The 26223-nt window shown below is 41.4% G+C and overlaps 1 protein-coding gene and 1 long non-coding RNA gene across 2 annotated transcripts; one reads left to right on the top strand and one right to left on the bottom strand.

Annotated features, from left to right (window-relative positions):
- Positions 1 to 2267: 2267 nt before the first annotated feature.
- LOC109746244 (uncharacterized) lies at positions 2268 to 5736 on the top strand. Its single transcript, XM_073503123.1, has 6 exons — positions 2268 to 2565; positions 3559 to 3875; positions 4102 to 4384; positions 4469 to 4655; positions 4767 to 4999; positions 5349 to 5736. Exons 2-4 carry the CDS (start codon positions 3576 to 3578, stop codon positions 4630 to 4632), a joined length of 747 nt encoding a protein of 248 aa, XP_073359224.1. The 5' UTR covers positions 2268 to 2565; positions 3559 to 3575; the 3' UTR covers positions 4633 to 4655; positions 4767 to 4999; positions 5349 to 5736.
- A 15744-nt stretch (positions 5737 to 21480) lies between these two features.
- On the bottom strand, positions 21481 to 23995 carry LOC120967884 (uncharacterized). Its single transcript, XR_005761711.3, has 2 exons — positions 23453 to 23995; positions 21481 to 22417 (listed from the first exon to the last, which is right to left on the bottom strand). It is a non-coding gene; the product is annotated as an uncharacterized lncRNA (long non-coding RNA).
- Positions 23996 to 26223: the final 2228 nt, after the last annotated feature.

Below are 26223 nucleotides of genomic sequence, written 5' to 3'. Positions count from 1 at the left end.
CATGAAGATCATGAAGCGGATCGCGGAAGCCAGCAGCGGAGAAGCAGCGTGGCTTCCACGGATGCCCCGCCTGGTGCTAATGCACCGATGATCGAGATTCGTGCACCGGAGCCTCACTACCCCGTGGATGATGTAAAGGAGATGAAAGAATGTGATCTGCATTATCCCGTGGGGAACGTTTCCACGAAGGTAGCTACCGGCAGTGCTTTACCATGTACACCTGGAGCACTCCACCACAACAACCCCATTGCATATGGCTATGCTCGTGTCACGGTGGAAGACATAGTCACTACAACAAAATTGACATACCGTGACGAAAATCCTCGTGACGATGGTGGACAACGTCATCTAAATGCCTAATGTGTGATGTTCTCATAGGTGGCGTCACCAATTACCGCAAATCGGTGACGTTAGACGTCACTGGGATGCCTCGGCCTTTCAGCACACCTGGTTGCCAATTTCTGTGACGATTTGGTATTTTGTATGACGAACTAGCTGGAGTCATCGAATACTACAAATGTGTGATGATCATTTTTTTGTCATGTAGCTTCTAGCAGTGGGACCCACTATAGCTAGTTCAGGGGTTATCGAGAGGTAGGAGCCATGCGTCGGTTTTGGCAGTGGGACCCGCCACCATTTTTTGAAAGCCTATTTAGCGTTGTAATTATTTTGTTTTATCTAATATAAGTAGGTAGTGGCCATGGAAATACTTATGAGTATTATATTCTTAAAAAGGGAAGACCTTGTTTTGTTCTTTTTTAGATGGTTTTTTGTTCTTCCTTATATAAATAGGTAGTGGCTTGACCAAAAATTTAATCAGGCATTAAAAATATAAATTTTAAAACAATTATTTTTGTTTGGCAGTGTATATGCTGAAAACTTGAATTGGGCGCTCGTGAGCTAATTTTGTTTCGTTCTATCTCAAAATTTAAAATGGAAATAGGAGAGTCGATGACATCTTTTACTTTTTTTATTCATATCTATAAACAGACTAGGCAAAAAACTTGAATGAGGCGCTCATGAGGTCATATTGTTTCGTTCTATCTATAAAAACTAAAAATAATGATACAAAAACCAAAAGGATTATTACAGGAGTTAGAACCGGCTTTAGGAAAGAGTACGAACGCTATACAAATCGTGCTATCATATCCTTGGACTTTACGTTGCCATTAGGAAAGACTTTGGACGCTATACAAATCATGATATCATATTCTTGGACTACACGCCTGGGCGTGTGTGACTATATCTGTAGTTTTTTTTAGGGAGACTATATCTGTAGGTTAGTTATTTCTTGCCGGCGCATATGTGACTCGATCTGATTGTCTTCTCGGTTCTAGCTGGCGGCGTTTCACGGCGGGGAGAAGCAGGCACGTCACAGATCGCTTCTGGCTAGCGGTTGCCAATTGAAGTAAGTGCATCCACTCCCTAAAGATGGGATACGGCTCTCCTCGCCTAGCCGTAGTTTCGGTGGTGCATTTAGCATCGTCAGCGGGCGTGTGGAGGTGTGTCTCCAGCACATTCATCTTTGGTGGATTTGCTCGGATATTGTCTTCATGTTGGATCCTTCGGATCTGTGCTACTCTTCCTCGGTGACAGTTGTTGTTCTGATGTGCTGATTCTATGGTGCCTTAGCACGGCGACTTCCCGACTGTCCACTATAACAAGTTTTACCCGGCTCCGATAAGGGAGGGGCGATGACAGCGGCGCGTCTTCGCCTCGCTTCTGCGCTTGGAGTCGTCGTTAGTTGGTCTACAAATCTAGATATTTTTATTATTATTTTTTGTATTCGTTGTACTGCCATGATTGAAAGGAGTAGATCAGATGTTTTCCTAAAAAAAGAAAAAAACCATCCCAACTTACCAATTTTATTTACACAAGCAGTTAAAATAATCACCAATTTGCATTTTGTTTTTTCCAGATCACATACTTAAGATCCCTCTATACAATTTTTGACATATTTATTTACAGTTATCCCAAAAAACAACATGAAAAATACCACATCATATTGTTCATGTAAGATTTACTTTTTAATAATCATTTTGTACTTATTTCGAATTAAATGAATTACATAATATTAAGTGGAAAATAAATTATGAAAATACACCATCTCCTCGCAAAAAAAAACTCTTTTCCCTCCACCCACGTACTATTTTCCCTCCACTTTTCTATATTTTTTCCCGCATTCACCCTGTGTCCCCACCAGTCAAAGACCCAGCCAAAAATTATCCTTCTATTTCCCCGTGAATAGACGCCGCCAAAAAAAAGCCACCGCCCACCCGGGAATTTTTCTCGTCAGATTCAATCGACACCACGACTGCGGCGATCAGGGCCGGCAGATTGGGGGTGGCCGCCCCGCCGTCCGAGCTTGGATCCACCAACATCAACCATCCCCGTGAGCACTCCGCTATATTCCCCCCTGATTTCAGCGACCGGCGACGGCGGATTGGACGAGGCCGCCCGACCGGCCGAGCACGGATCCACTGCATCAACCGGCGACAGTGGATTGGAGGCCGCCCCACCCGGCTCTCTTTCCCCAACGATTGCAGCGATCGGCGGTGGCTCACGGTAAATTTCTTATCCCGCCCTCCTCATACCCCAAGCTCTAGACGTAGGGGATCATCAGGGAAGCGATTTGGGGGATAAAAGCACCCACGGTGTGAGACTTCTTTACATGTGTGAATACAGCGACCATGTGGCAAATCCAATAACTCTGTAAGATTTACTTAGTCTTTATTCAGTTGTCATGAGATTTCCTGTAATACAACGACCATGTCCCTGTTTGTGGCTCTACTACCCCATAAAAGTCTTTACCTAGGATCGTCATAACTGAATAAAGATTGAGTCTGCTCTTGTTCTTGATACCATATATTACCATATGGTGTTCACAGTGTACGTTCTTTATTTCGAATTCTAGATAAAGACTGAGTCTGCACTTCTTCTTGTTCAAAACTAAATAAAGAGCGACTATGCACTTGTTTGAAACTGAATAAATACTGAGTCTATGAGTCTGCACTTCTTCTTGTTCAAAACTGAATAAAGAGCGACTTTGCACTTGTTTGAAACTGAATAAAGACTGAGTCTATGAGTCTGCACTTCTTCTTGTTCAAAACTGAATAAAGAGCGACTCTGCACTTGTTTGAAACTGAATAAAGACTAAGTCTATGAGTCTGCACTTGTTCTTGTTTAACTGAATTCTGGACACTCCATATTTTCAAGTATGTTATTTATTTCGATCTGTTCTACAACCCTCAAAAGCATCATACAGTAATGTATTTGCCATCTCAAATTATACAAGTATCAATTCTATGCTTAAGTATAAAGGAACACACGAACTACTTGTTAGGAGAGCTGCGTGTTTACAACTGTTTTACACAATCTAGCTTTTTTTTGTCTACTAGCAATGATGGCCAGGTTTCAAGAGATAATTTAATGTAATCATGTACGTTACATTTACTCCTTCAAACAAGTTTAAGCAGATTTCAGTCATGTAGTGATGATAATGTAGGCTGGTAGGTCTTTTGGCAATTCATTAAGTTCACTCTCTGTAATATTTTCCAGCTCCAGTTACTAAAATCATGCCACCAGTTCTGGAGAGTGATATGCATAGCAGTGAATATCTTGCGGAACAGAAACACAAGGGTGAGGCGTATTTGAAGGAAAGGGATGCAAGGATTGCGGAACGCAAGGCTATGGAGAGGGAGTATCTTAAAGACATAAAAAGCTTAGCTTGTAGCCTTGTATACCCTAGTGCCTCTAATGTGCAACCGACACAAAATGCACGAGCTGCTGATGATCGGAGCGACTCAGAGTATGAACCAGATGCTGAAGAGGACGCCCATGGAGAGGAGGAGGATTTGAGAGATGAAGAAGAGGAGGTACATTGTGGATTCACTTGCTCTAATTTCACCTTGCTTGTATCATGTGTATGCCACTGTGCACTATGCACACTCGAAGATTTATTCACATTTTTTGTCCCTCCACTTTTCCTAATTAATCTAGATGATGACATCTCTGTTCACTGCATTCCTATTTGAACCTCTGTTGACATTGCATAAGTTTGTGTTGATTAACTTCCTTGTTTTACTCACTTGTTTGACCCAGGCACCTGAAGGTTCTACCATGCCAAAAACGAAAAAGCATGTCAGATGCAAAAACAGCGCAGCTGCTACCTCAAGAATAACAAGATCTAGAGCTACCAGAACAACTGAGTCATTTGAAGCTACAAACCATCAAGAACAGTCTGCACCAAACCCAACAAACACATCACCTCACCTAACTTCTAAGGATAGCAACTCGCCTGATGCTGATTCAGGGGTACAAGGTTCTCAAGACATGATAGGCACATCCGGACAATCAGATAACATTATTACATTACAAGACCAAGGTATATGCGACATCATCGCTTCACCCCTTCTATTTTCCACTTTAAATTGTAACCTTCTAATTTATCTGCCAACTTGTAATGTAGATGCATTAGCATGCTCCACTGGTCCAACTGATCCACGTCCGTCAAGGAGAGGTCGTGGACGTAGACCAACCATGGGGCATGGGCTTCAGGAGTATGCAATCAGGACCCAAGTCCCACTGAATTTTTCAAAGACACCCATACAAACAGCAAGACCGGTAGCATGAGCGAGCCAGCACTTCTAGCTCATGTAAGATTTCTTCCTTTATTGTTTCTGACTTGAAATAGATTCTCATATTGATAAAGTGTAATCTAGCATATGAACTTTGCCTTAGCATCAATGTTTTTCTTTATACTATAGAATGCGATGGAAAAGAAAAGGGAAACACAATCAGAAGGTGAGCAGCCAGTATCCGATATAGCGATTGTGGCTGAAGTTCTAAAGGAAGAAAGCGCCCATAGCACCTTCCTTGCCAGCATGGGGCATGCATCAAGATCCGGGAGGTCTGGGAGCTCTACTTGATCAGCCCAGATCAAAGTTTTAGAAGAAAGAATTGAACAGAAGGATAGAGAGGCAAGAGATGCAAATGTCAGGTAATTATATTATTTCCCTTTCCGTTCTTGTTGTTTCTTTTTGCTTGCTTCTGTGTGCAGAGTGCACTCATTGCAGTGAACCAAAGTTCAACTAATGAGTGCTTCTTTTAACCTAGGCTGCTGACTTGATATCCTTTTGGCGATGCTTCCTGTAAGCAAGCTATTAGTTATGCATATTTTAAAACATTATAAGTTATTCTTGGGTTTACTGTTTCATTAGCCCATGGACATGCTTGCCTTGAAATTTAATAATGTACTTCTCTATTTCAAATCGATACCCTTGTACCTTGTTATATTGTCTGTTTTCATCTCAATACGATGCAATGTTGCTGTGTTTTGTGATTTATAGGCATCGAGAGGAGTTAGCCGCAAGACTTGAAGCATAAGAGAGAGCATTTGAAGAGATACAAAAGAAGCAGCAAGAAGACTTGGAAGCTCTAAAGAAGATCTAGCAAGAGAAGAATGAAGCCTGGACAAAGAAGCAAAAGGAGACGGATAATCTACTTGATTTTCTCTTGAGGGCTCAAGCAACTCAGCAGTCCCAGTCCAAACCAGATGGTTCATGAATGCCATCCTTACATTGGAATCATCAGGATAACATATGTGTCTTTAGTTAATATTAGTTTTCATCTTGTCTATTATATGTGTCAAACTTGAGTCAGTTTTGTACTGTCATTTTTTTATAGAATGATTTGGCTGAGCGATTTCATATATAATATGATTTGACTTTCATATCAATTTATGATGTGATGTTTCTCTTTAACTTTTTCATATAATCTGATGTGATGTGAATTAAATACTTATTTTCATCGTAATTTAGATTTGAAAGAAAGTAAATAAAATTGATGATGCCATTTTCATCCATAATAAAAGTAGTGGCACTAGTAGTGGGATAGCCTATCGGGTGTTGATGTGGCATAAAGTTAGTGACGTTGCCTCGTCACCGAATATGGTACAATATGGCACATTTTCTCCTAAAATGTGACGATAACTGACCGTCATGGAAATAACAAGTTGATGATGTTCTATATAACGTCACCGAAGGTCCCAATTTCGATGACGTTTTTGCGCGTGCGCCGTCACTAGGAGTAATCCGTGACGGGGATTCCGTGACGATGCTTGTGACGCCCATAAAATGTCACCGGGGGGTAATTTGTGACGTTATTAGCTATTCGATGACATTTTTTAGCTCGTCATAGTAGGCCCGATCTCTTGTAGTGAGTCCAAGGGTTTGAGGACCTGGAGATTGACAAAGCTACACCCGAAGGGGAGAGAAGACTTGGAGATGTCAAGCGCCAGATCATTCTATGGAAAAAGAAGTACATAGTGTTTCCAGGCGAGGCGCCAAGGCTAACAAGTCCACCCCCCTCCGATGGTGGTGGTGGCGGTGGTCGTGGTCGTGGTGGTTCACCTACACCTCCTTCACGCCATTCGACGCCGTCCCCCGATCCACAACCTCCGGCGGGTACGACGCCCCCCAATCCTCCTCCGGCGGGTACGACGCCCCCCAATCCACCTCCGGCGAAGAAGCAGAAGCAGGCGGATAGCAAGGAAACCCGCTCCTGGACTATTAACCCGGACCCTTATGTACCTAAGACCACAAGGGTACCGGAGCCATCACTGAAGCCTCTCCTCCCAAGGCCTTGGGAACTTAGTGAAGCTGAAACCAAATTGGCCGCGTCTGCTCATTATGAGAAATGGAAGGCGGATACGAAGGTGAAAAAAGAGCCTGAGCCCAAGCAAGTATTCACTGAGAAGCAAAAGAAGTGGGCTAAGGATTTTTTGATGACACCGTCCCAAGCCGAGCTGAATATGCCTGACGACTATGGACATGAACTTCGTAGGCAAGCAAAAATATTGAAGGAGGAGAAAGAAGAAAGTAAAAAAAGCGGGAAACAAGTTGACCAGCTCGGGATGCAGAATAAACAATCGATCCCCCCGCTCATAGTGAAAGCCGGTCCGGAAGAGGACCCCGAGATCATAGCAGCTGCGGCAGCACTTGGATTGACTGTAGCGAGTGCCATGAAACAAGCGTCCGAGATGGGTTTGACTCTTCGTGCCTTCTTAGGCCTTGAGGATGCGCCAGTATGTGAGATAGCATTACAATATGTGCGGAATGGGCCTCTCGTCGAGCCTGCGCGGGAAAAGAGTCTACCACCACAAATGCGAAATCTGCTACGTTGGTACAAGAAATTCATAACATGGGCCGACAAAGAATATGTTTATGCGGATGTTACAGAGGAGCATCACACCAAACGGTACTCTGTACAAGTTCATATGAGTGAATTGTTCCAGCTGTTCAATCTGCGCGACCTCGACAAATCTATGCTGAGTTGCTACGTTCTGTAAGTGATTTATTTCTACCTCATCTTGTTCTTCATTGCCTGCACTATATATATATATATATTGTCCTAACTATATTGTTGCGTACGCTATTATGCAGATTGAAGATTTGGGAATGCAAAATAAGAAACATCCATGATGTTGGGTTCATTGACCCACATATCGTTAATGGACATGTGTTACAAAATCACCCCGAAGACGTGGAGAAAGACTTGTACAAGTTTCTTAGAAAGCATCAACTCAAAAGTCATATTCTATTTCCTTACCATTTTGGGTGAGTGTTTCTCTCTTGTGCCCATTCTCTTTTGTTTACTCCATGCATGGTATGTCTAATCGATGAGTTATGCATGACTGTGCATGTAACGTGTCCGCAGGTTCCACTGGATTCTGCTAAATATTGAACTTCACACCTCCAGAGTTCTAATCATGGACTCTATGGATTCGGATCCAAAGCGTTGGGCCGACATGAGAAAAATGCTGCAAAAGTAATTATTTTCAATCATTTGAGCTCTATATCGATCGGTCTCTTTCGTTCATTTCCTAATGTCAAGTAACTAATAACTCCCTTGTTCATTTAATTTTCTTTGCCCTATAGGGTTTGGAGACGGTTCTCAGAAGAAATTGTCGGTGAATTCAAACATGAGCTAGATTTTAGAAGGTTAGTTAATGTGGATAAGCAGCCACCGGGGACCAATCTATGTGGATACTATGTTTGTGAGAACATCCGGAGACACACCTCTGAGCGGAAGGCATCGGATAGCGTGCGGAAGGCGACGGATAACTTGCGGAAGAGGCTTAGTCCAGAAGCTCGCTTCCGACCAATTCAAGAAGAATTAGCAGGATTTTTCATGAGGGAAGTCATCAATCCTAAAGGAGAACACTATACCGAGGACGAAGAAATTTATATGCATACCCGAGATTGAAACTTGTTCGAAGTTGTATATGGTCATCCATCCTAATTGTGTATGGAAACTTGTTCGAAGTTGTATATGGTCACCCGAGATTGAATATATATTATATATTCCTCTTGAATTCTTCTTGTTTGAAATTTCATATGCATGTATATAGTAGCGTAGAATATGTGTACTGAAACTTCATCAAAATTAAAATAAAACACAAAATAAAATATAAAAGAAATAAAACACTACAAATTAAAAAGAAACCAGGTTTAGGGGGGGCTAAAACCCTAAACCTACGAAGGAGGCCTTTAGTCCCGATTAGCCACGAGAACCGGGACTAAAGGTCCTCCGCCCCGATGGACTCCTGGCGCCCACGTGGACGGGCCTTTAGTCGCGGTTCGTAAGAGGCGCGACTAGGGGGGGGGGGGCTTTAGTCGCGCATATTTAGTCCCGGTTGCACAGCCGGGATTAATGGCCTTTGCGAACCGGGACTAAAGGCCCATTTTCTACCAGTGTAAAATGTATGGTGCGGATGCCTTTTTCTCTCTCATTCAGTTACAACAACCACTCACCGTTGCTATTTTTCTAGAAAGAAAAACAAATCTCTGGCTGGGTCGATGCCTACATCTCAGCAGCCTGTACCATGGTTCAAGTAACAATTAAGCTGCGCTAATTTCCGGGCTGGCTACTAATACGCCTGAATATGGGAAGGAGGAAGTACTTTGTAATGTTGTAGTTTGAAGTTTCAAAACTTGGCTTTTAATCCTCATCGCAGAGGCTGCTAGACAAATTCGCCAAGGTGTTCGATCGCCATCGGCCCCGAGAACTGTTGTTGCCGGAGGCTGGACGCTGGCGTCGCTTGTGGGACATGGATGTAGTGTTCGATGCCGATGGCCACATGTATCTCGCGCATGGATGGAAATAGTTCGCCCGCTCTGATGACCTTCAGATCGGGCACGTCCACATCTTAAGCTACGACAGCAGCCGCACCATGCTCACAGTGAAGGTGTTCGATGCTACTTCTTGAGCTTGTGTTGGTTTTTCCCTTGAAGAGGAAAGGGTGATGCAGCACAGTAGAGATGAGTATTTCCCTCAGTTAAGAACAAAGATATCAATCCAGTAGGAGAAACGCTCAAGTCCCAAATAGATGGACCTACACAAACAATCAAACACTTGCACCCAACGCGATAAAGGGGTTGTCAATCCCTTCGCATCAATGTTTTTCTTTATACTATAGAATGCGATGGAAAAGAAAAGGGAAACACAATCAGAAGGTGAGCAGCCAGTATCCGATATAGCGATTGTGGCTGAAGTTCTAAAGGAAGAAAGCGCCCATAGCACCTTCCTTGCCAGCATGGGGCATGCATCAAGATCCGGGAGGTCTGGGAGCTCTACTTGATCAGCCCAGATCAAAGTTTTAGAAGAAAGAATTGAACAGAAGGATAGAGAGGCAAGAGATGCAAATGTCAGGTAATTATATTATTTCCCTTTCCGTTCTTGTTGTTTCTTTTTGCTTGCTTCTGTGTGCAGAGTGCACTCATTGCAGTGAACCAAAGTTCAACTAATGAGTGCTTCTTTTAACCTAGGCTGCTGACTTGATATCCTTTTGGCGATGCTTCCTGTAAGCAAGCTATTAGTTATGCATATTTTAAAACATTATAAGTTATTCTTGGGTTTACTGTTTCATTAGCCCATGGACATGCTTGCCTTGAAATTTAATAATGTACTTCTCTATTTCAAATCGATACCCTTGTACCTTGTTATATTGTCTGTTTTCATCTCAATACGATGCAATGTTGCTGTGTTTTGTGATTTATAGGCATCGAGAGGAGTTAGCCGCAAGACTTGAAGCATAAGAGAGAGCATTTGAAGAGATACAAAAGAAGCAGCAAGAAGACTTGGAAGCTCTAAAGAAGATCTAGCAAGAGAAGAATGAAGCCTGGACAAAGAAGCAAAAGGAGACGGATAATCTACTTGATTTTCTCTTGAGGGCTCAAGCAACTCAGCAGTCCCAGTCCAAACCAGATGGTTCATGAATGCCATCCTTACATTGGAATCATCAGGATAACATATGTGTCTTTAGTTAATATTAGTTTTCATCTTGTCTATTATATGTGTCAAACTTGAGTCAGTTTTGTACTGTCATTTTTTTATAGAATGATTTGGCTGAGCGATTTCATATATAATATGATTTGACTTTCATATCAATTTATGATGTGATGTTTCTCTTTAACTTTTTCATATAATCTGATGTGATGTGAATTAAATACTTATTTTCATCGTAATTTAGATTTGAAAGAAAGTAAATAAAATTGATGATGCCATTTTCATCCATAATAAAAGTAGTGGCACTAGTAGTGGGATAGCCTATCGGGTGTTGATGTGGCATAAAGTTAGTGACGTTGCCTCGTCACCGAATATGGTACAATATGGCACATTTTCTCCTAAAATGTGACGATAACTGACCGTCATGGAAATAACAAGTTGATGATGTTCTATATAACGTCACCGAAGGTCCCAATTTCGATGACGTTTTTGCGCGTGCGCCGTCACTAGGAGTAATCCGTGACGGGGATTCCGTGACGATGCTTGTGACGCCCATAAAATGTCACCGGGGGGTAATTTGTGACGTTATTAGCTATTCGATGACATTTTTTAGCTCGTCATAGTAGGCCCGATCTCTTGTAGTGAGTCCAAGGGTTTGAGGACCTGGAGATTGACAAAGCTACACCCGAAGGGGAGAGAAGACTTGGAGATGTCAAGCGCCAGATCATTCTATGGAAAAAGAAGTACATAGTGTTTCCAGGCGAGGCGCCAAGGCTAACAAGTCCACCCCCCTCCGATGGTGGTGGTGGCGGTGGTCGTGGTCGTGGTGGTTCACCTACACCTCCTTCACGCCATTCGACGCCGTCCCCCGATCCACAACCTCCGGCGGGTACGACGCCCCCCAATCCTCCTCCGGCGGGTACGACGCCCCCCAATCCACCTCCGGCGAAGAAGCAGAAGCAGGCGGATAGCAAGGAAACCCGCTCCTGGACTATTAACCCGGACCCTTATGTACCTAAGACCACAAGGGTACCGGAGCCATCACTGAAGCCTCTCCTCCCAAGGCCTTGGGAACTTAGTGAAGCTGAAACCAAATTGGCCGCGTCTGCTCATTATGAGAAATGGAAGGCGGATACGAAGGTGAAAAAAGAGCCTGAGCCCAAGCAAGTATTCACTGAGAAGCAAAAGAAGTGGGCTAAGGATTTTTTGATGACACCGTCCCAAGCCGAGCTGAATATGCCTGACGACTATGGACATGAACTTCGTAGGCAAGCAAAAATATTGAAGGAGGAGAAAGAAGAAAGTAAAAAAAGCGGGAAACAAGTTGACCAGCTCGGGATGCAGAATAAACAATCGATCCCCCCGCTCATAGTGAAAGCCGGTCCGGAAGAGGACCCCGAGATCATAGCAGCTGCGGCAGCACTTGGATTGACTGTAGCGAGTGCCATGAAACAAGCGTCCGAGATGGGTTTGACTCATCGTGCCTTCTTAGGCCTTGAGGATGCGCCAGTATGTGAGATAGCATTACAATATGTGCGGAATGGGCCTCTCGTCGAGCCTGCGCGGGAAAAGAGTCTACCACCACAAATGCGAAATCTGCTACGTTGGTACAAGAAATTCATAACATGGGCCGACAAAGAATATGTTTATGCGGATGTTACAGAGGAGCATCACACCAAACGGTACTCTGTACAAGTTCATATGAGTGAATTGTTCCAGCTGTTCAATCTGCGCGACCTCGACAAATCTATGCTGAGTTGCTACGTTCTGTAAGTGATTTATTTCTACCTCATCTTGTTCTTCATTGCCTGCACTATATATATATATATATTGTCCTAACTATATTGTTGCGTACGCTATTATGCAGATTGAAGATTTGGGAATGCAAAATAAGAAACATCCATGATGTTGGGTTCATTGACCCACATATCGTTAATGGACATGTGTTACAAAATCACCCCGAAGACGTGGAGAAAGACTTGTACAAGTTTCTTAGAAAGCATCAACTCAAAAGTCATATTCTATTTCCTTACCATTTTGGGTGAGTGTTTCTCTCTTGTGCCCATTCTCTTTTGTTTACTCCATGCATGGTATGTCTAATCGATGAGTTATGCATGACTGTGCATGTAACGTGTCCGCAGGTTCCACTGGATTCTGCTAAATATTGAACTTCACACCTCCAGAGTTCTAATCATGGACTCTATGGATTCGGATCCAAAGCGTTGGGCCGACATGAGAAAAATGCTGCAAAAGTAATTATTTTCAATCATTTGAGCTCTATATCGATCGGTCTCTTTCGTTCATTTCCTAATGTCAAGTAACTAATAACTCCCTTGTTCATTTAATTTTCTTTGCCCTATAGGGTTTGGAGACGGTTCTCAGAAGAAATTGTCGGTGAATTCAAACATGAGCTAGATTTTAGAAGGTTAGTTAATGTGGATAAGCAGCCACCGGGGACCAATCTATGTGGATACTATGTTTGTGAGAACATCCGGAGACACACCTCTGAGCGGAAGGCATCGGATAGCGTGCGGAAGGCGACGGATAACTTGCGGAAGAGGCTTAGTCCAGAAGCTCGCTTCCGACCAATTCAAGAAGAATTAGCAGGATTTTTCATGAGGGAAGTCATCAATCCTAAAGGAGAACACTATACCGAGGACGAAGAAATTTATATGCATACCCGAGATTGAAACTTGTTCGAAGTTGTATATGGTCATCCATCCTAATTGTGTATGGAAACTTGTTCGAAGTTGTATATGGTCACCCGAGATTGAATATATATTATATATTCCTCTTGAATTCTTCTTGTTTGAAATTTCATATGCATGTATATAGTAGCGTAGAATATGTGTACTGAAACTTCATCAAAATTAAAATAAAACACAAAATAAAATATAAAAGAAATAAAACACTACAAATTAAAAAGAAACCAGGTTTAGGGGGGGCTAAAACCCTAAACCTACGAAGGAGGCCTTTAGTCCCGATTAGCCACGAGAACCGGGACTAAAGGTCCTCCGCCCCGATGGACTCCTGGCGCCCACGTGGACGGGCCTTTAGTCGCGGTTCGTAAGAGGCGCGACTAGGGGGGGGGGGGGGCTTTAGTCGCGCATATTTAGTCCCGGTTGCACAGCCGGGATTAATGGCCTTTGCGAACCGGGACTAAAGGCCCATTTTCTACCAGTGTAAAATGTATGGTGCGGATGCCTTTTTCTCTCTCATTCAGTTACAACAACCACTCACCGTTGCTATTTTTCTAGAAAGAAAAACAAATCTCTGGCTGGGTCGATGCCTACATCTCAGCAGCCTGTACCATGGTTCAAGTAACAATTAAGCTGCGCTAATTTCCGGGCTGGCTACTAATACGCCTGAATATGGGAAGGAGGAAGTACTTTGTAATGTTGTAGTTTGAAGTTTCAAAACTTGGCTTTTAATCCTCATCGCAGAGGCTGCCAGACAAATTCGCCAAGGTGTTCGATCGCCATCGGCCCCGAGAACTGTTGTTGCCGGAGGCTGGACGCTGGCGTCGCTTGTGGGACATGGATGTAGTGTTCGATGCCGATGGCCACATGTATCTCGCGCATGGATGGAAATAGTTCGCCCGCTCTGATGACCTTCAGATCGGGCACGTCCGCATCTTAAGCTACGACAGCAGCCGCACCATGCTCACAGTGAAGGTGTTCGATGCTACTTCTTGAGCTTGTGTTGGTTTTTCCCTTGAAGAGGAAAGGGTGATGCAGCACAGTAGAGATGAGTATTTCCCTCAGTTAAGAACAAAGATATCAATCCAGTAGGAGAAACGCTCAAGTCCCAAATAGATGGACCTACACAAACAATCAAACACTTGCACCCAACGCGATAAAGGGGTTGTCAATCCCTTCACGATCACTTTCAAAGGTGAGATCTGATAGAGATAGATAAACCTAAATAAAAGATAAAATATTTTTAGGTTTTTTGGTTTATAGATCTGAAAATAAAAGATTGCAAAATAGTAGAACGGAAACAAATACGATAAAAATAGACCCGGGGGCCATAGGTTTCACTAGAGGCTTCTCTCTTGAAGGCAAATAATACGGCGGGAGAACCAATTACTGTCGAGCAATTGATAGAAAAGCGCAATGTTATGACGATATCCAAGGCAATGATTATGCATACAGGCATCACGTCCGTGTCAAGTAGACCGACTCCTGCCTACATCTACTACTATTACTCCACACATCGATCGCTATGCAGCATGCATCTAGAGTATTAAATTCATAAAGAACGGAACAACGCCTTAAGTAATACGACATGATCTAGAGGAATATACTCAAGCAATATGATGAAAACCCCATCTTTTTATCCTCGATGACAACAATTCAATACGTGTCTCGCTACCCCTACTTTGTCGCTGGGTGAAATCACGCAAGATTGAAACCAAAAGCTAAGCACCTCTCCCATTGCAAGAAAACCAATCTAGTTGGCCAAACCAAACCGATAATTCAGAGAGAAATACAAAGATATCAAATCATGCATATAGGAATTCAGAGAAGATTCAAATAATATTCATAGAGAAGTTGTTCATAAATCCATAATTCATCGGATCTCGACAAACACACCGCAAAAGAATATTACAACGGATAGATCTCCAAGAACATCGAGGAGAACATGGTATTAAGAATCAAAGAGAGAGAAGAAGCCATCTAGCTACTATCTATGGACCCGTAGGTCTGAGGTAAACTACTCACGTTTCATCGGAAGGGCAATAGAGTTGATGTAGAAGCCCTCCATGATCGAATCCCCCTCCGGCAGGATGCCGGAAAAGGCCCCAAGATGGGATCTCCTGGGAACAGAAGGTTGCGGACGAAGTATTTTCGTGGACTCCTCTGAGGGTTTTGGAATATATGTGAATATATAGGATGAAGAGATAGGTCAAGGGTTCCCCGAGGGGGCCACAAGGCAGGCCCCCCCTAGGGCGTGCCCTCCACCCTTGCCACCGCCTCGTGGCTCTTCTGGCGTGGACTCCAAGTCCTCTGGGTGTCTTCTGGTCCAAGAAAAATTATCGTGAAGTTTTATTCCGTTTGGATTCCGTTTGATATTTCTTTTCTGCGAAACTCAAAAACAAGGAAAAAAACAGAAACTGGCACTGGGCTCTAGGTTAATAAGTTAGTCCCAAAAATAATATAAAATAGCATAATAATGCATATAAATCATCCAAAACAGATAATATAATAACATGAAACAATCAAAAATTATAGATACATTGGAGACGTATCAAGCATCCCCAAGCTTAATTCCTGCTCGTCACCGAGTAGGTAAATGATAAAAACAGAACTTTTGATGTGGAGTGCTACCTAACACATTTATCCATGTAATTTTCTTCATTGTGGCATGAATGTTCATATCCATAAGATTCAAAACAAAAGTTTAATATTGACATAAAAACAATAATACTTCAAGCATACTAATAAAGCAATCATGTCTTCTCGAAATAACATGGCCAAAGAAAGTTATCCCTACAAAATCATATAATCTGGCTATGTTCCATCTGCATCACACAAAGTATTAAATCATGCACAACCCCGATGACAAGCCAAGCAATTGTTTCATACTTTTTATGTTCTCAAACCTTTTCAACTTTCAACCCCGATGAGCGTGAGCCATGGATTTAGCACTATAGGTGGAATAGAATATGGTGGTTGTGGAGAAGACAAAAAGAAGGAGATAGTCTCACATCAACTAGGCGTATCAACGAGCTATGGAGATGCCCATCAGTAGATATCAATGTGAGTGAGTAGGGATTGCCATGCAACAGATGACCTAGAGCTATAAGTTTATGAAAGCTCAAAAAGAAACTAAGTGGGTGTGCATCCAACTCGCTTGCTCACGAGACCTAGGGCCATTTGAGGAAGCCCATCATTGGAATATACAAGCCAGGTTCTATAATGAAAAATTCCGACTAGTATATGAAAGTGATAACATAGAAGACTCTCTATCATGAAGATCATGGTGCTACTTTGAAGCACAAGTGTGAAAAAAGGATAGTAACATTGCCCCTTCTCTCTTTTCTCTTATTTTTCTGGTGGGCTTCTTTGGCCTCTTTTATTTTTATAAAGTCCGGAGACTCATCCCAACTTTTGAGGGAATCATAGCTTCCATCATCCTTTCCTCACACGGGAGAATGCTCTTATAATGATGATCATCACACTTTTATTTACTTACAACTCAAGAATTACAACTCGATACTTAGAACAAAATATGACTCTATATGAATGCCTCCGGCGGTGTACCGGGATGTGCAATGATCTAGCGTAGCAAGTGACATCAAAAAATGGACAAGCCATGTAAACATCATGCTAGCTATCTTACAATCATGCAAAGCAATATGACAATGATGGAGCGTGTCATAATAAAACGGAACGGTGGAAGTTGCATGGCAATATATCTCGGAATGACTATGGAAATGCCATAATAGGTAGGTATGGTGGCTGTTTTGAGGAAGGTATATGGTGGGTGTAAGGAACCAGCGAAATTTGCGCAACACTAGATAGGCTAGCAATGGTGGAAGGGTGAGAATGCGTATAATCCATGGACTTAACATTAGTCAAAAAGAACTCACATATTTATTGCAAAAGTCTATTAGTCATTGAAACAAAGTACTACGCACATGCTCCTAGGGGGATAGATTGGTAGGAAAAGACCATCGCTCGTCCCCGACCGCCACTCATAAGGAAGACAATCAATAATTAAATCATGCTCTGACTTCATCACATAACGGTTCACCATACGTGCATGCTACAGGAATCACAAACTTTAACACAAGTACTTCTACCAATCCACAATTACTCACTAGCATGACTGTAATATCACCATCTTTATATCTCAAAACAATAATAAGGAGTCAAACTTCACATAGTATTCAATGCACTTTATATGAAAGTTTTCATTATATCCCTCTTGGATGCCCATCATACTAGGACTAAACTCATAACCAAAGAAAATTACCATGCTGTTTTGACAGACTCTGAAAATAATATAAGTGAAGCATGAGAGTTCAACAATTTCTATAAAATAAAGCCACCGCCGTGCTCTAAAAAGATATAAGTGAAGTACTAGAGCAAAATTGCCTAGCTCAAAAGATATAAGTGAAGCACATAGAGTATTCTAATAAATCACGATTCATGCGTGTCCCTCTCAAAAGGTGTGTACAACAAGGATGATTGTGACAAACTAAGAAGCAAAGACTCATATCATACAAGACGCTCCAAGCAAAACACATATCATGTGGTGAATAAAAATATAGCCTCAAGTAAATTTAGCAATAGACGACGACAAAAGAGGGTATGCATTCCAGGCATCCCGAAGCTTAGGCTCTTGGTTGTCCTTGAATATTACCTTGGGGTGCCTTGGGAATCCCCAAGCTTAGGCTCTTGCCACTCCTTATTCCATATTCCATCAAATCTTTACCCAAAACTTGAAAACTTCACAACACAAAACTCAACAAAAAAACTCATGAGATCTGTTAGTATAAGAAAATAAAATTACCACTTTTGGTACTATTGTGAACTCATTCTTTATTTATATTGGTGTAATATCTACTGTATTCCAACTTCTCCAGGGTTCATAACCCCCGATACTACCCATAGATTCATCAAAATAAGCTAACAACACATAGAAAACAGAATCTGTCAAAAATAGAACAGTCTATAGCAATCTGTAAACTTCGAATACTTCTGTAACTCCAAAAAATTCTAAAAAATTATGACAGCAGAGGCAATTCGTATATCAATCTTGTGCAAAAAGAATCAGTATTTTAGCGCGCTTTTGTTAAAAATTTGAAGTATTTTTCTAGGCGCAAAAAATTCTGTTTTTCAGCAAGATCAAATCAAGTATCATCGTAAGCCATCCCAAAGGTCTTACTTGGCACAAACACTAGATAAAACACCAAAACACAATTACTACAGAGGTAATAATGTGTATTTTATGCAAGAACAGTAGGAAAACAAAAAACACAAAACTAAAATTGGGTTGCCTCCCAACAAGTGCTATTGTTTAATGCCCTTAGCTGGGTATATTGCAATAGATCTAGGTATTGTCATCTTTGGTATGCAATTCATTTTTCACCAAATCTTCCAAAACTCGTCTTAAAAAAACGATTATTTCCTTTATTTCCCTTCTAGTCGATGAACTTAAATCATGAAAAGGACTTTCTTTAGTGATTTTGACATTCATGAACCTGTAATCTCGGTCATCACCATATATATCATCATATAAAATACGTATCTCGTTTCTAACGGGTTCCTTAATCATCTTTTCCAACCAATCCTTGTTAAATCCTAAAAAAGTTCCCCTTGTAATCCAATCAAATTCCTTGTAGGCCTCAAGGTACAAGGCTTGCGACATATCTGAATAGGCAACTCCCCTCCTAAGATTTTCACTGTAAGAATGATAATCCCTACATTCCAAACTACGCATAGTTTCCTTATCATGGAGGATATCTTCAATCGGAGGGTGTTCAACATTTTTATTATAGAAAGAAAAAATCTCCCTAGCCTCGTGTATTATAAAATCAAATTCTCACATAAGGATGATAGTGGCAATCTTTTTAGCTTTAGGATGATTAATATTGGAAAGTACATAAAACACCTTTTGCAAAGCAGGATGGATGTGCGCAAATTTTCTATCTAGTTTTTCAACAAGCATGAAAATGGCATCCGCATAACACTTTGTATCGAGAAGAACAGATCTTTTACAACTGGGCATAGATCCCGTACAATCAAAGAATTCTTAAATAACACTTTTCCCAATAATATTACCATCGCCCACATGAAAAGTTTTTGCTTTGTAATTAGGGGGAGTTTCAGCTTCATGATCCAAAGAAAAAGATCCAAGTTTTTCCTCAAGATTTATACTAGCAAGACCCTCAAAATTTTCAATGATAACCTCCCCATATTCAGACATAGTGGCAATAACCGATCTAGCAAACTAGCAAACAAGAGGCAAACGAAAGGACGAACGGAAGAAGGGCGAATAAAACGGCAAATATTTTTGTGTTTTTTCTGAAAACGTTTTAGAAGTGGGGGAGAGGAAAACGAGAGGCAAATGACAAATAATGTAATGCAAGAGATGAGAGTTTATGATGGGTACTTGGTAGGCTTGACGTAGATCTCCCCGGCAACGGCGCCAGAAATTCTTCCTCCTACTTGTTGAGCTTGCGTTGGTTTTTCCCTTAAAGAGGAAAGAGTGATGCAGCAAAGTAGAGATAAGTATTTCCCTTAGTTAAGAACCAAGGTATCAATCTAGTAGGAGAAACGCGCAAGTCCCCAATAGATGGACCTACACAAACAATCAAACACTTGCACCCAACGCGATAAAGGGGTTGTCAATCCCTTCGCGATCACTTTCAAAGGTGAGATCTGATAGAGATAGATAAACCTAAATAAAAGATAAAATATTTTTGGATTTTTTGGTTTATAGATCTGAAAATAAAAGATTGCAAAATAGTAGATCGGAAACTAATATGATGGAAAATAGACTCGAGGGCCATAGGTTTCACTAGAGGCTTCTCTCTTGATGGCAAATAATACGGTGGGTGAACAAATTACTGTCGGGCAATTGATAGAAAAGCGCAAAGTTATGACAACTAGTCGTCAACCCGTGCATTTGCACGGGCTAGTCAATAAGTCTTGTGCATTTATTTTGGCATAAATAATATCTATCATGAAAGGAAAAATTGAAACACCCATCCATCCACTTCAACATGAAGCACACGAAAGTTGTTGCCAATTTTTTTTAATTAGTTCAATTCTAAGTGACAAAATATGATTCAAAGGATGTCTTCTAACTCTTTGGATTTTATTTTATTTTGTTTCCAGTAACCTTGCTTCTCTGTATATCCAATATGTGGCCGACAAAATAATTATAATTTCTTTTTGCTATGTTTATGTTTTTTCAGTGTCAAAGTCATTACATACTTTAGAAATTTGAAGCAAGTGAATGTGTAGACCGAAAGGAGAGAAGATTTATTGGGAATTATTAATTTGAGGTTTGTATAAACTACTTGTACAAATATATACGATGATGATATCCCTACATACTAATTTGTTTGATCCATCACATATATCGAAGAACTGTATATGAAATATATCGTTCTTCTAGTTACTACACAGTTTATTTAGTACACTAAAATGGGTATTTCATATGATATTTTCTAAACTGTTAGATGTAGTTACGTAATATTTTCAGAGGTGTACCTGAAAACCAAATACTGCTTGTCGATGAATGTGATCTCTAAGTGCGTCTATAACTTTATATAGGTTCAAAGTGCTTTCTATCGTATAACCATCTGACCTAAAGAGTGCTAGAAGCTTGTGATCAAAATGTTTGCACTCTCGATAGCAATCAACCACACAATTATCCTGGGGAAAAACTAACAAAGCGAAAGAACGGACATACAATGTTACCATCGTTTAAAAAATAGCAGTCTAAGACACAATATGTGTAAAATACATAGACATGAGTCAAGCATGTAAAACGTAATCAGTTTCATCCATAAACAGCTACAGAGATAAAACTGTACATATATTAAGACTGTCTATTTTACATTCGACTGAAATTCAATTGGCTTTCAATCATATTTCCGGCCATCCAGTGTTTGACAACTGTCATCTGTCCTCCGCCTCTCTCCTGTCCTCTGAATGTCGCTGTCCTTGTCCCCCTCTCTTCCTTTAAACGGGTCCGCAAGAATCAAAAAGACAGCCTGAACAGAAACTAAACGGATCCCCAGTTTAAGACCCAAAAGTACCGAGCTGAAGAACATAGCACTTCTACCTCCTGTGAGAAACAGCTCCCCTCACCTTCTCAACATCTGCACGAAAAAAGGGGGATTCCTTTTGTGAGAAACAGCTCCCCTGAACTCCTTTACATAGAAACGGAGCATGGGGGTCACGGGATAAACATAGACATGAAAAAGCATGATCAAAATAGCTCTTTACATAGTACAGGAATTACACTGAGTTTTTACAAAGTATTTGTAGTAGATTTACAGTGCATTAGCAGAATATTTACAAAAATGATCACAGTAGAAAAAAAGATGCAATACCATCCAACAAAGACAAACCAAAAAATATTGCCCTAAAAATACACTGTAATGACGTTGAAATTACAGTGTGATTGCCCTGTGACTTACACTGTAATACACCGAAAGTACACTGTAAATTGCACTAAAATTAAACTGTAATTTCCCTCAATATACACTGTATACAATGTAATTACACTGAAAGATCACTGTAAAATTGCACTGAGATTACACTAGAAATTCCCTGAACTTACAGTGTAATTACAGCGTAAATACCCTTAAATTACACTGTAACTACCCCTGAAATTACACTGTGATCGGCCATGTGATGTACCTGAAGTTACACTAATATTCCCAGTGATTTACAGAGTGATTACCCCTGAAAAAATACACTGTAACTACTACAGAAATTACACTGTAATTACAGTAAAAATTAGCACTGTGATTGCCCTGGAAATTATAGTGTAATTACCCCTGAAGTTACAGTGTAAATGTTGTAATTGAACTGTAGTTACACTGGAAATTGCACTGTGACTACAATGTAATTACCCCTGAGTTTACACTGTAATAGAGCTGTAATTACACTGTAAATCCTATGAATGTTCATTAGGTTTCAGAAATGAAATAAAACTAAATCAAAGATTAGAGGGAAGGATAACAAAGGAAACAATAAGAGGAACAACAGGAGAAAGAAGGAAGAGGTAGCAGAAACAAGACCATGGCAAGCCTACAAATGGGGACCATGAGAAGCCTGCAAAAGGAAGAACATCATATACTAGAGAAAGAAAGCAAAGAAAAAACAGAGAAGAGAAAGTTAAAGAGATGAAGCATTTGAAGGGGAAATGAAGTACTCTACCAGATGAGAGGAAAGTCAATAAGAAACGATTGAGTTGTAATTTGAGAGAAAGCATTGGTGCTACTTATTTGGCTGCTACCAAATTTCCAGTGCATTTATTTTGTTGTTAGCAGCAAATGAAAGAAGTACATAAAGAGAAATGACGCCAAGATGAAAAAATATCGGTGCATTTACTTTGCTGCTACCAAAAAGACTTGTCACTGTTATACAAAAAGAACCACCTGCAAATTCAGTGAGATTAATCAGTTACAAAAACAAATCTCAATTATAGTCCAAATTACTGAACTTGCCATGCAATTACACTGACATTTGAAGTGTAATTAATGAAGAAACAAGGTAAGTACACTAACATTTGAAGTGTAACTACTGAAAATTACAGGGTTAAAATGCACATTTAACAAGACTGTAATTACAAGGTCTGCAATCCAAATTACTGAAAAGATACATTTTAATTACAGGGATATACAGTGTAAAACTTGCAACTTAAATTGGAAGTTTCAGATCATAGGATAGTAAAGTTGCAGGGTTACTGCAAAAAAATATTCATTTACACTAGAAGTGACACACTGAAAATTACAGTCCAAAACCACTCTAACTTAACTAAAAAAAATTCAGGCCACTAACATACACATTACAGGGCGAAAATGCATACTACATTACACTGTAAGTACACACAAATCCGGTTAAAAACTAAAATTGCCACTACACCAGACAACTTCATTTACGTTGAAAATCCACTCAAAATTAAACTGCATTTTTCAGCCAAGACAACTGAAACTGAACTAAAAATATTCAGTCCACTGAAAAACACATAATGAGACTCAAGTGACCAGGTGACTCAGCATTTGCATCCATACATCTAGGGGCTGTACATCTACAAAAGCTAGGAGACGTCAAAGGGGTCAACACCAACTTACAGTCCACACATGCTATGCGCTAGATTCAGCATCTACATCCAAACAGGAGGGAACCACAACGACAACTATAGGAGGGATCCACATGAGGGATTGTACACATCTAGGAGCTACTCGTCACAATGACAACTACAGCGGCATCCAGAAGCGCAAAATCGACAAAAAACAGGACAGGAGGGATCCACCACTACATATACATCAACCATACACCGGCAACACCTGCAACATCCAAAACATCTAAGATCCACCTCTACACAGGGGAACGACACAACACTGAGCCGGATCTAGCAAAAATTGAACAGAAAAAGCAGGGGGGTGAACACAGGGGGAAAGCATACTTACAAAACCAACCACAGATGGATGGAGGATGAGGGAGGGCCACAGGCCTCGCAGATTAATACGGGGAAAATGAGAAGCGTCGCGAAATCAGGCGAAGCAGAGAAGACAACGTAGCTGGATCGCCATGGCGTCTACTTCGCCTCTCCCTGTGCGCGCGCTTGAGGAGAAGGAAGCAGGGGATTGGGGGGCAGGGGGAGGAGAACTGGGCGCCTAACCACTGGCTCGCCTCAAGAGTCCAGAGACTGAGATGTCCAGCGAAAAATCACCATTGCTATCTGCCCCCAAGCTCATGCCGCTCGAAATGAGAATCAGACGAACAAAGCCGGCCATAGAGGGGAGAAAAAGGAAAAAAAAAAAAAGAATAGGACACGCGACCCGCCAGATTAACGGGTCTCCAGGAGAAGCTTGCGGGCCCGATAAAGAACAAAACAGCCCGAGAGTTAAAAAAAGAGAGAAATGCACGAATCTACGCACAAGGATCGGACGGACAGAAAATCGAATGAAAGCGAATTAATTTCATCCGACTGTAAATTAGCAAATCCGTATATTAAAGAGCTGCGAGTACCTTTCGAGAGTATGAACCACATCTGATATTTTCTCTGGACAAAAGGATGTTGTTGCTACTATTCTTTCTCCAGCAATAGGAAATTAACCCTAGCAGCAGTCTATCAAAAAGTATGGCTTGAGTCCATCTGCCATGTGTGCTCGCCTGTGTGCTTTGCATCTGTTCAACTATTGAAGAGAGAGCAACCCAGATATCAAGGAAGGGCCAGGATGAGGAACTGATGGAACCTAGCTCCGGCAGTCCGGCCAAAGCGCAACTATGCATCTTGCAGTGCGCTAGCACATGATGACCACGGGTTCTCATGTACGCAGAGCAACGTACATCATTCCCCATACAATAAGTTATAGATGACCCAGGGCAGAAAAGAATCAAATAATGTTTCTGAAGCGTTCAATTTCTTTTCATGTACGTCAGTCCACTCATGGAAAATTATGTACAGATAAGTACATACAAAATCATTAAACAAACCTCAATGTCTCAATCGAAGAAACTCGAACCCCAACTCAGAGGTGAGTACTTCAGTTATTCTTCCCGAGCTCTTTAAGGAAGATGCTAGTGTATTCTGAAATCTGAATCCCGCTATGCTAATACATAGGGTCTCCGTTGCTAACTAATTACAGTCTACACTACATCATACTATTCATACTCGTCCATAATAAGAAGATAAAGCAGACACAGCCCAAGCGTGATGGTATCGGTTTTACTTTGCATGATAGAGAATTGACATACAAATTCACTGGACATGATATACCTATCAGTTTTCAAACCTGACTTGCACACACACGTTGAAGCATCTCACAATCCTGCCTACATGTGCACCGCAACAGCAGGCAGCTCATAGTTTCGAGGCCAGTAGATGTTGCCTTCTGTGCTGAAGAACCGCTAGCGCCACCGATCAGCAGGTATATGTGCAGTGCTGCCATATCAGAATCCGTCAGAAAAAACTCGAGAAGCTAATCAGGTAAAGAGAGAAAGGAGCGGGATGGGAGTTGTACAGAGAAAAGGAAAACTGACTGCGCAAAGAGGTTGATCGATTCCGGCTAGATGCGCTAGCATCGTACGTAGGTACACATAACCGATGGAGTTCTTCCTGCCGACGACGCTGCCAGTGTTGTGTACATCAAACCTGCTTGATAACATCAATTACTTTACCTGTCGGCATCTCGGGAGTCAAGACAGGCTAGGTAAATTTAGCGGTGCAGGCTTAACCTCTCGAGGGCATGTCTGACCTGGTTACAGACGGGGCTCTCCATGAAGTCGCTGCTACAGATTTTGTTTTAGAATACATGCTGACATACTTATTGATCTTGAAGAGCGTCATTAGGTTAATCACCATTAGCATAATCAATTTCCTAACATAATCAATTGAAGAAGACATGCTGACGTATTTATTGATCTGAAGAGCGCCATTAGGATAATCACCATCAACTTACTCAATTTCCTATCATAATGGATTTCCTTCACAACAGCGACCTACAGCAGCATATGCCCAACGCAAGTTCTTCTTCCCCCATCCAATCCGCCCTGACCTCCTCCGTCGACCTTCCTATCCTCCTGCGGTGAGGAGCAAGAACAATAGCAATAGCAACGTCTACCCAACCCTCTCCGCAAGTCTTCCTCTGATATCCTCTGCCCCAGATCTTCCTCATTGACGGGGAGAATAAGGAACGCACGCACTGTTTTCATATCTATCAGTGGAGGGAGTCCAGCCATGCGAGGAGCAGCCAGCCAGCGGCCGCGTCTTGTCTCCGCAACTCCATGGTCCTTGTGAGGATCGTCATGCCGCTGTCCTTCTCTACCGCCTCTAGATGTCAATCGAGTTTCATGTTCATCCGCATCAATGTTCTCAGGATGAGAAGGCACATGGAGAAATATATTGCTTGAGGATTATTTTTAGGTGAGGATTCTTTCCATCGTGTAGGAGTAGTACGATAGCTAGATTGGTTTTTTTGACAGGTACCCTAGATTGGTTTTTACAGCTGCGCTATGTTGGTGGAGTAGTACGATAGCTAGATTGTTTTTTTTAGATTGCAAGGATTATATGGGTGAATCTGCACCGTTATAACTCGGTCCCATCAGATTAACGGCCAGTAATTTCTAATTAACGTGGGAATTATTAGAGAGTCTGTAATTAGTATAGGTATAGCAAGGCAATGATTATGCATATAGGCATCATGTCCGTGTCAAGTAGACCGACTCCTGCCTGCAT

The sequence above is a fragment of the Aegilops tauschii genome, chromosome 7 (genome assembly GCF_002575655.3).
Source record: "Aegilops tauschii subsp. strangulata cultivar AL8/78 chromosome 7, Aet v6.0, whole genome shotgun sequence".
NCBI lineage: Eukaryota > Viridiplantae > Streptophyta > Magnoliopsida > Poales > Poaceae > Aegilops > Aegilops tauschii.
Note: the sequence above shows the minus strand (reverse complement) of the source record. Positions and strands in the feature narration are given on the sequence as shown.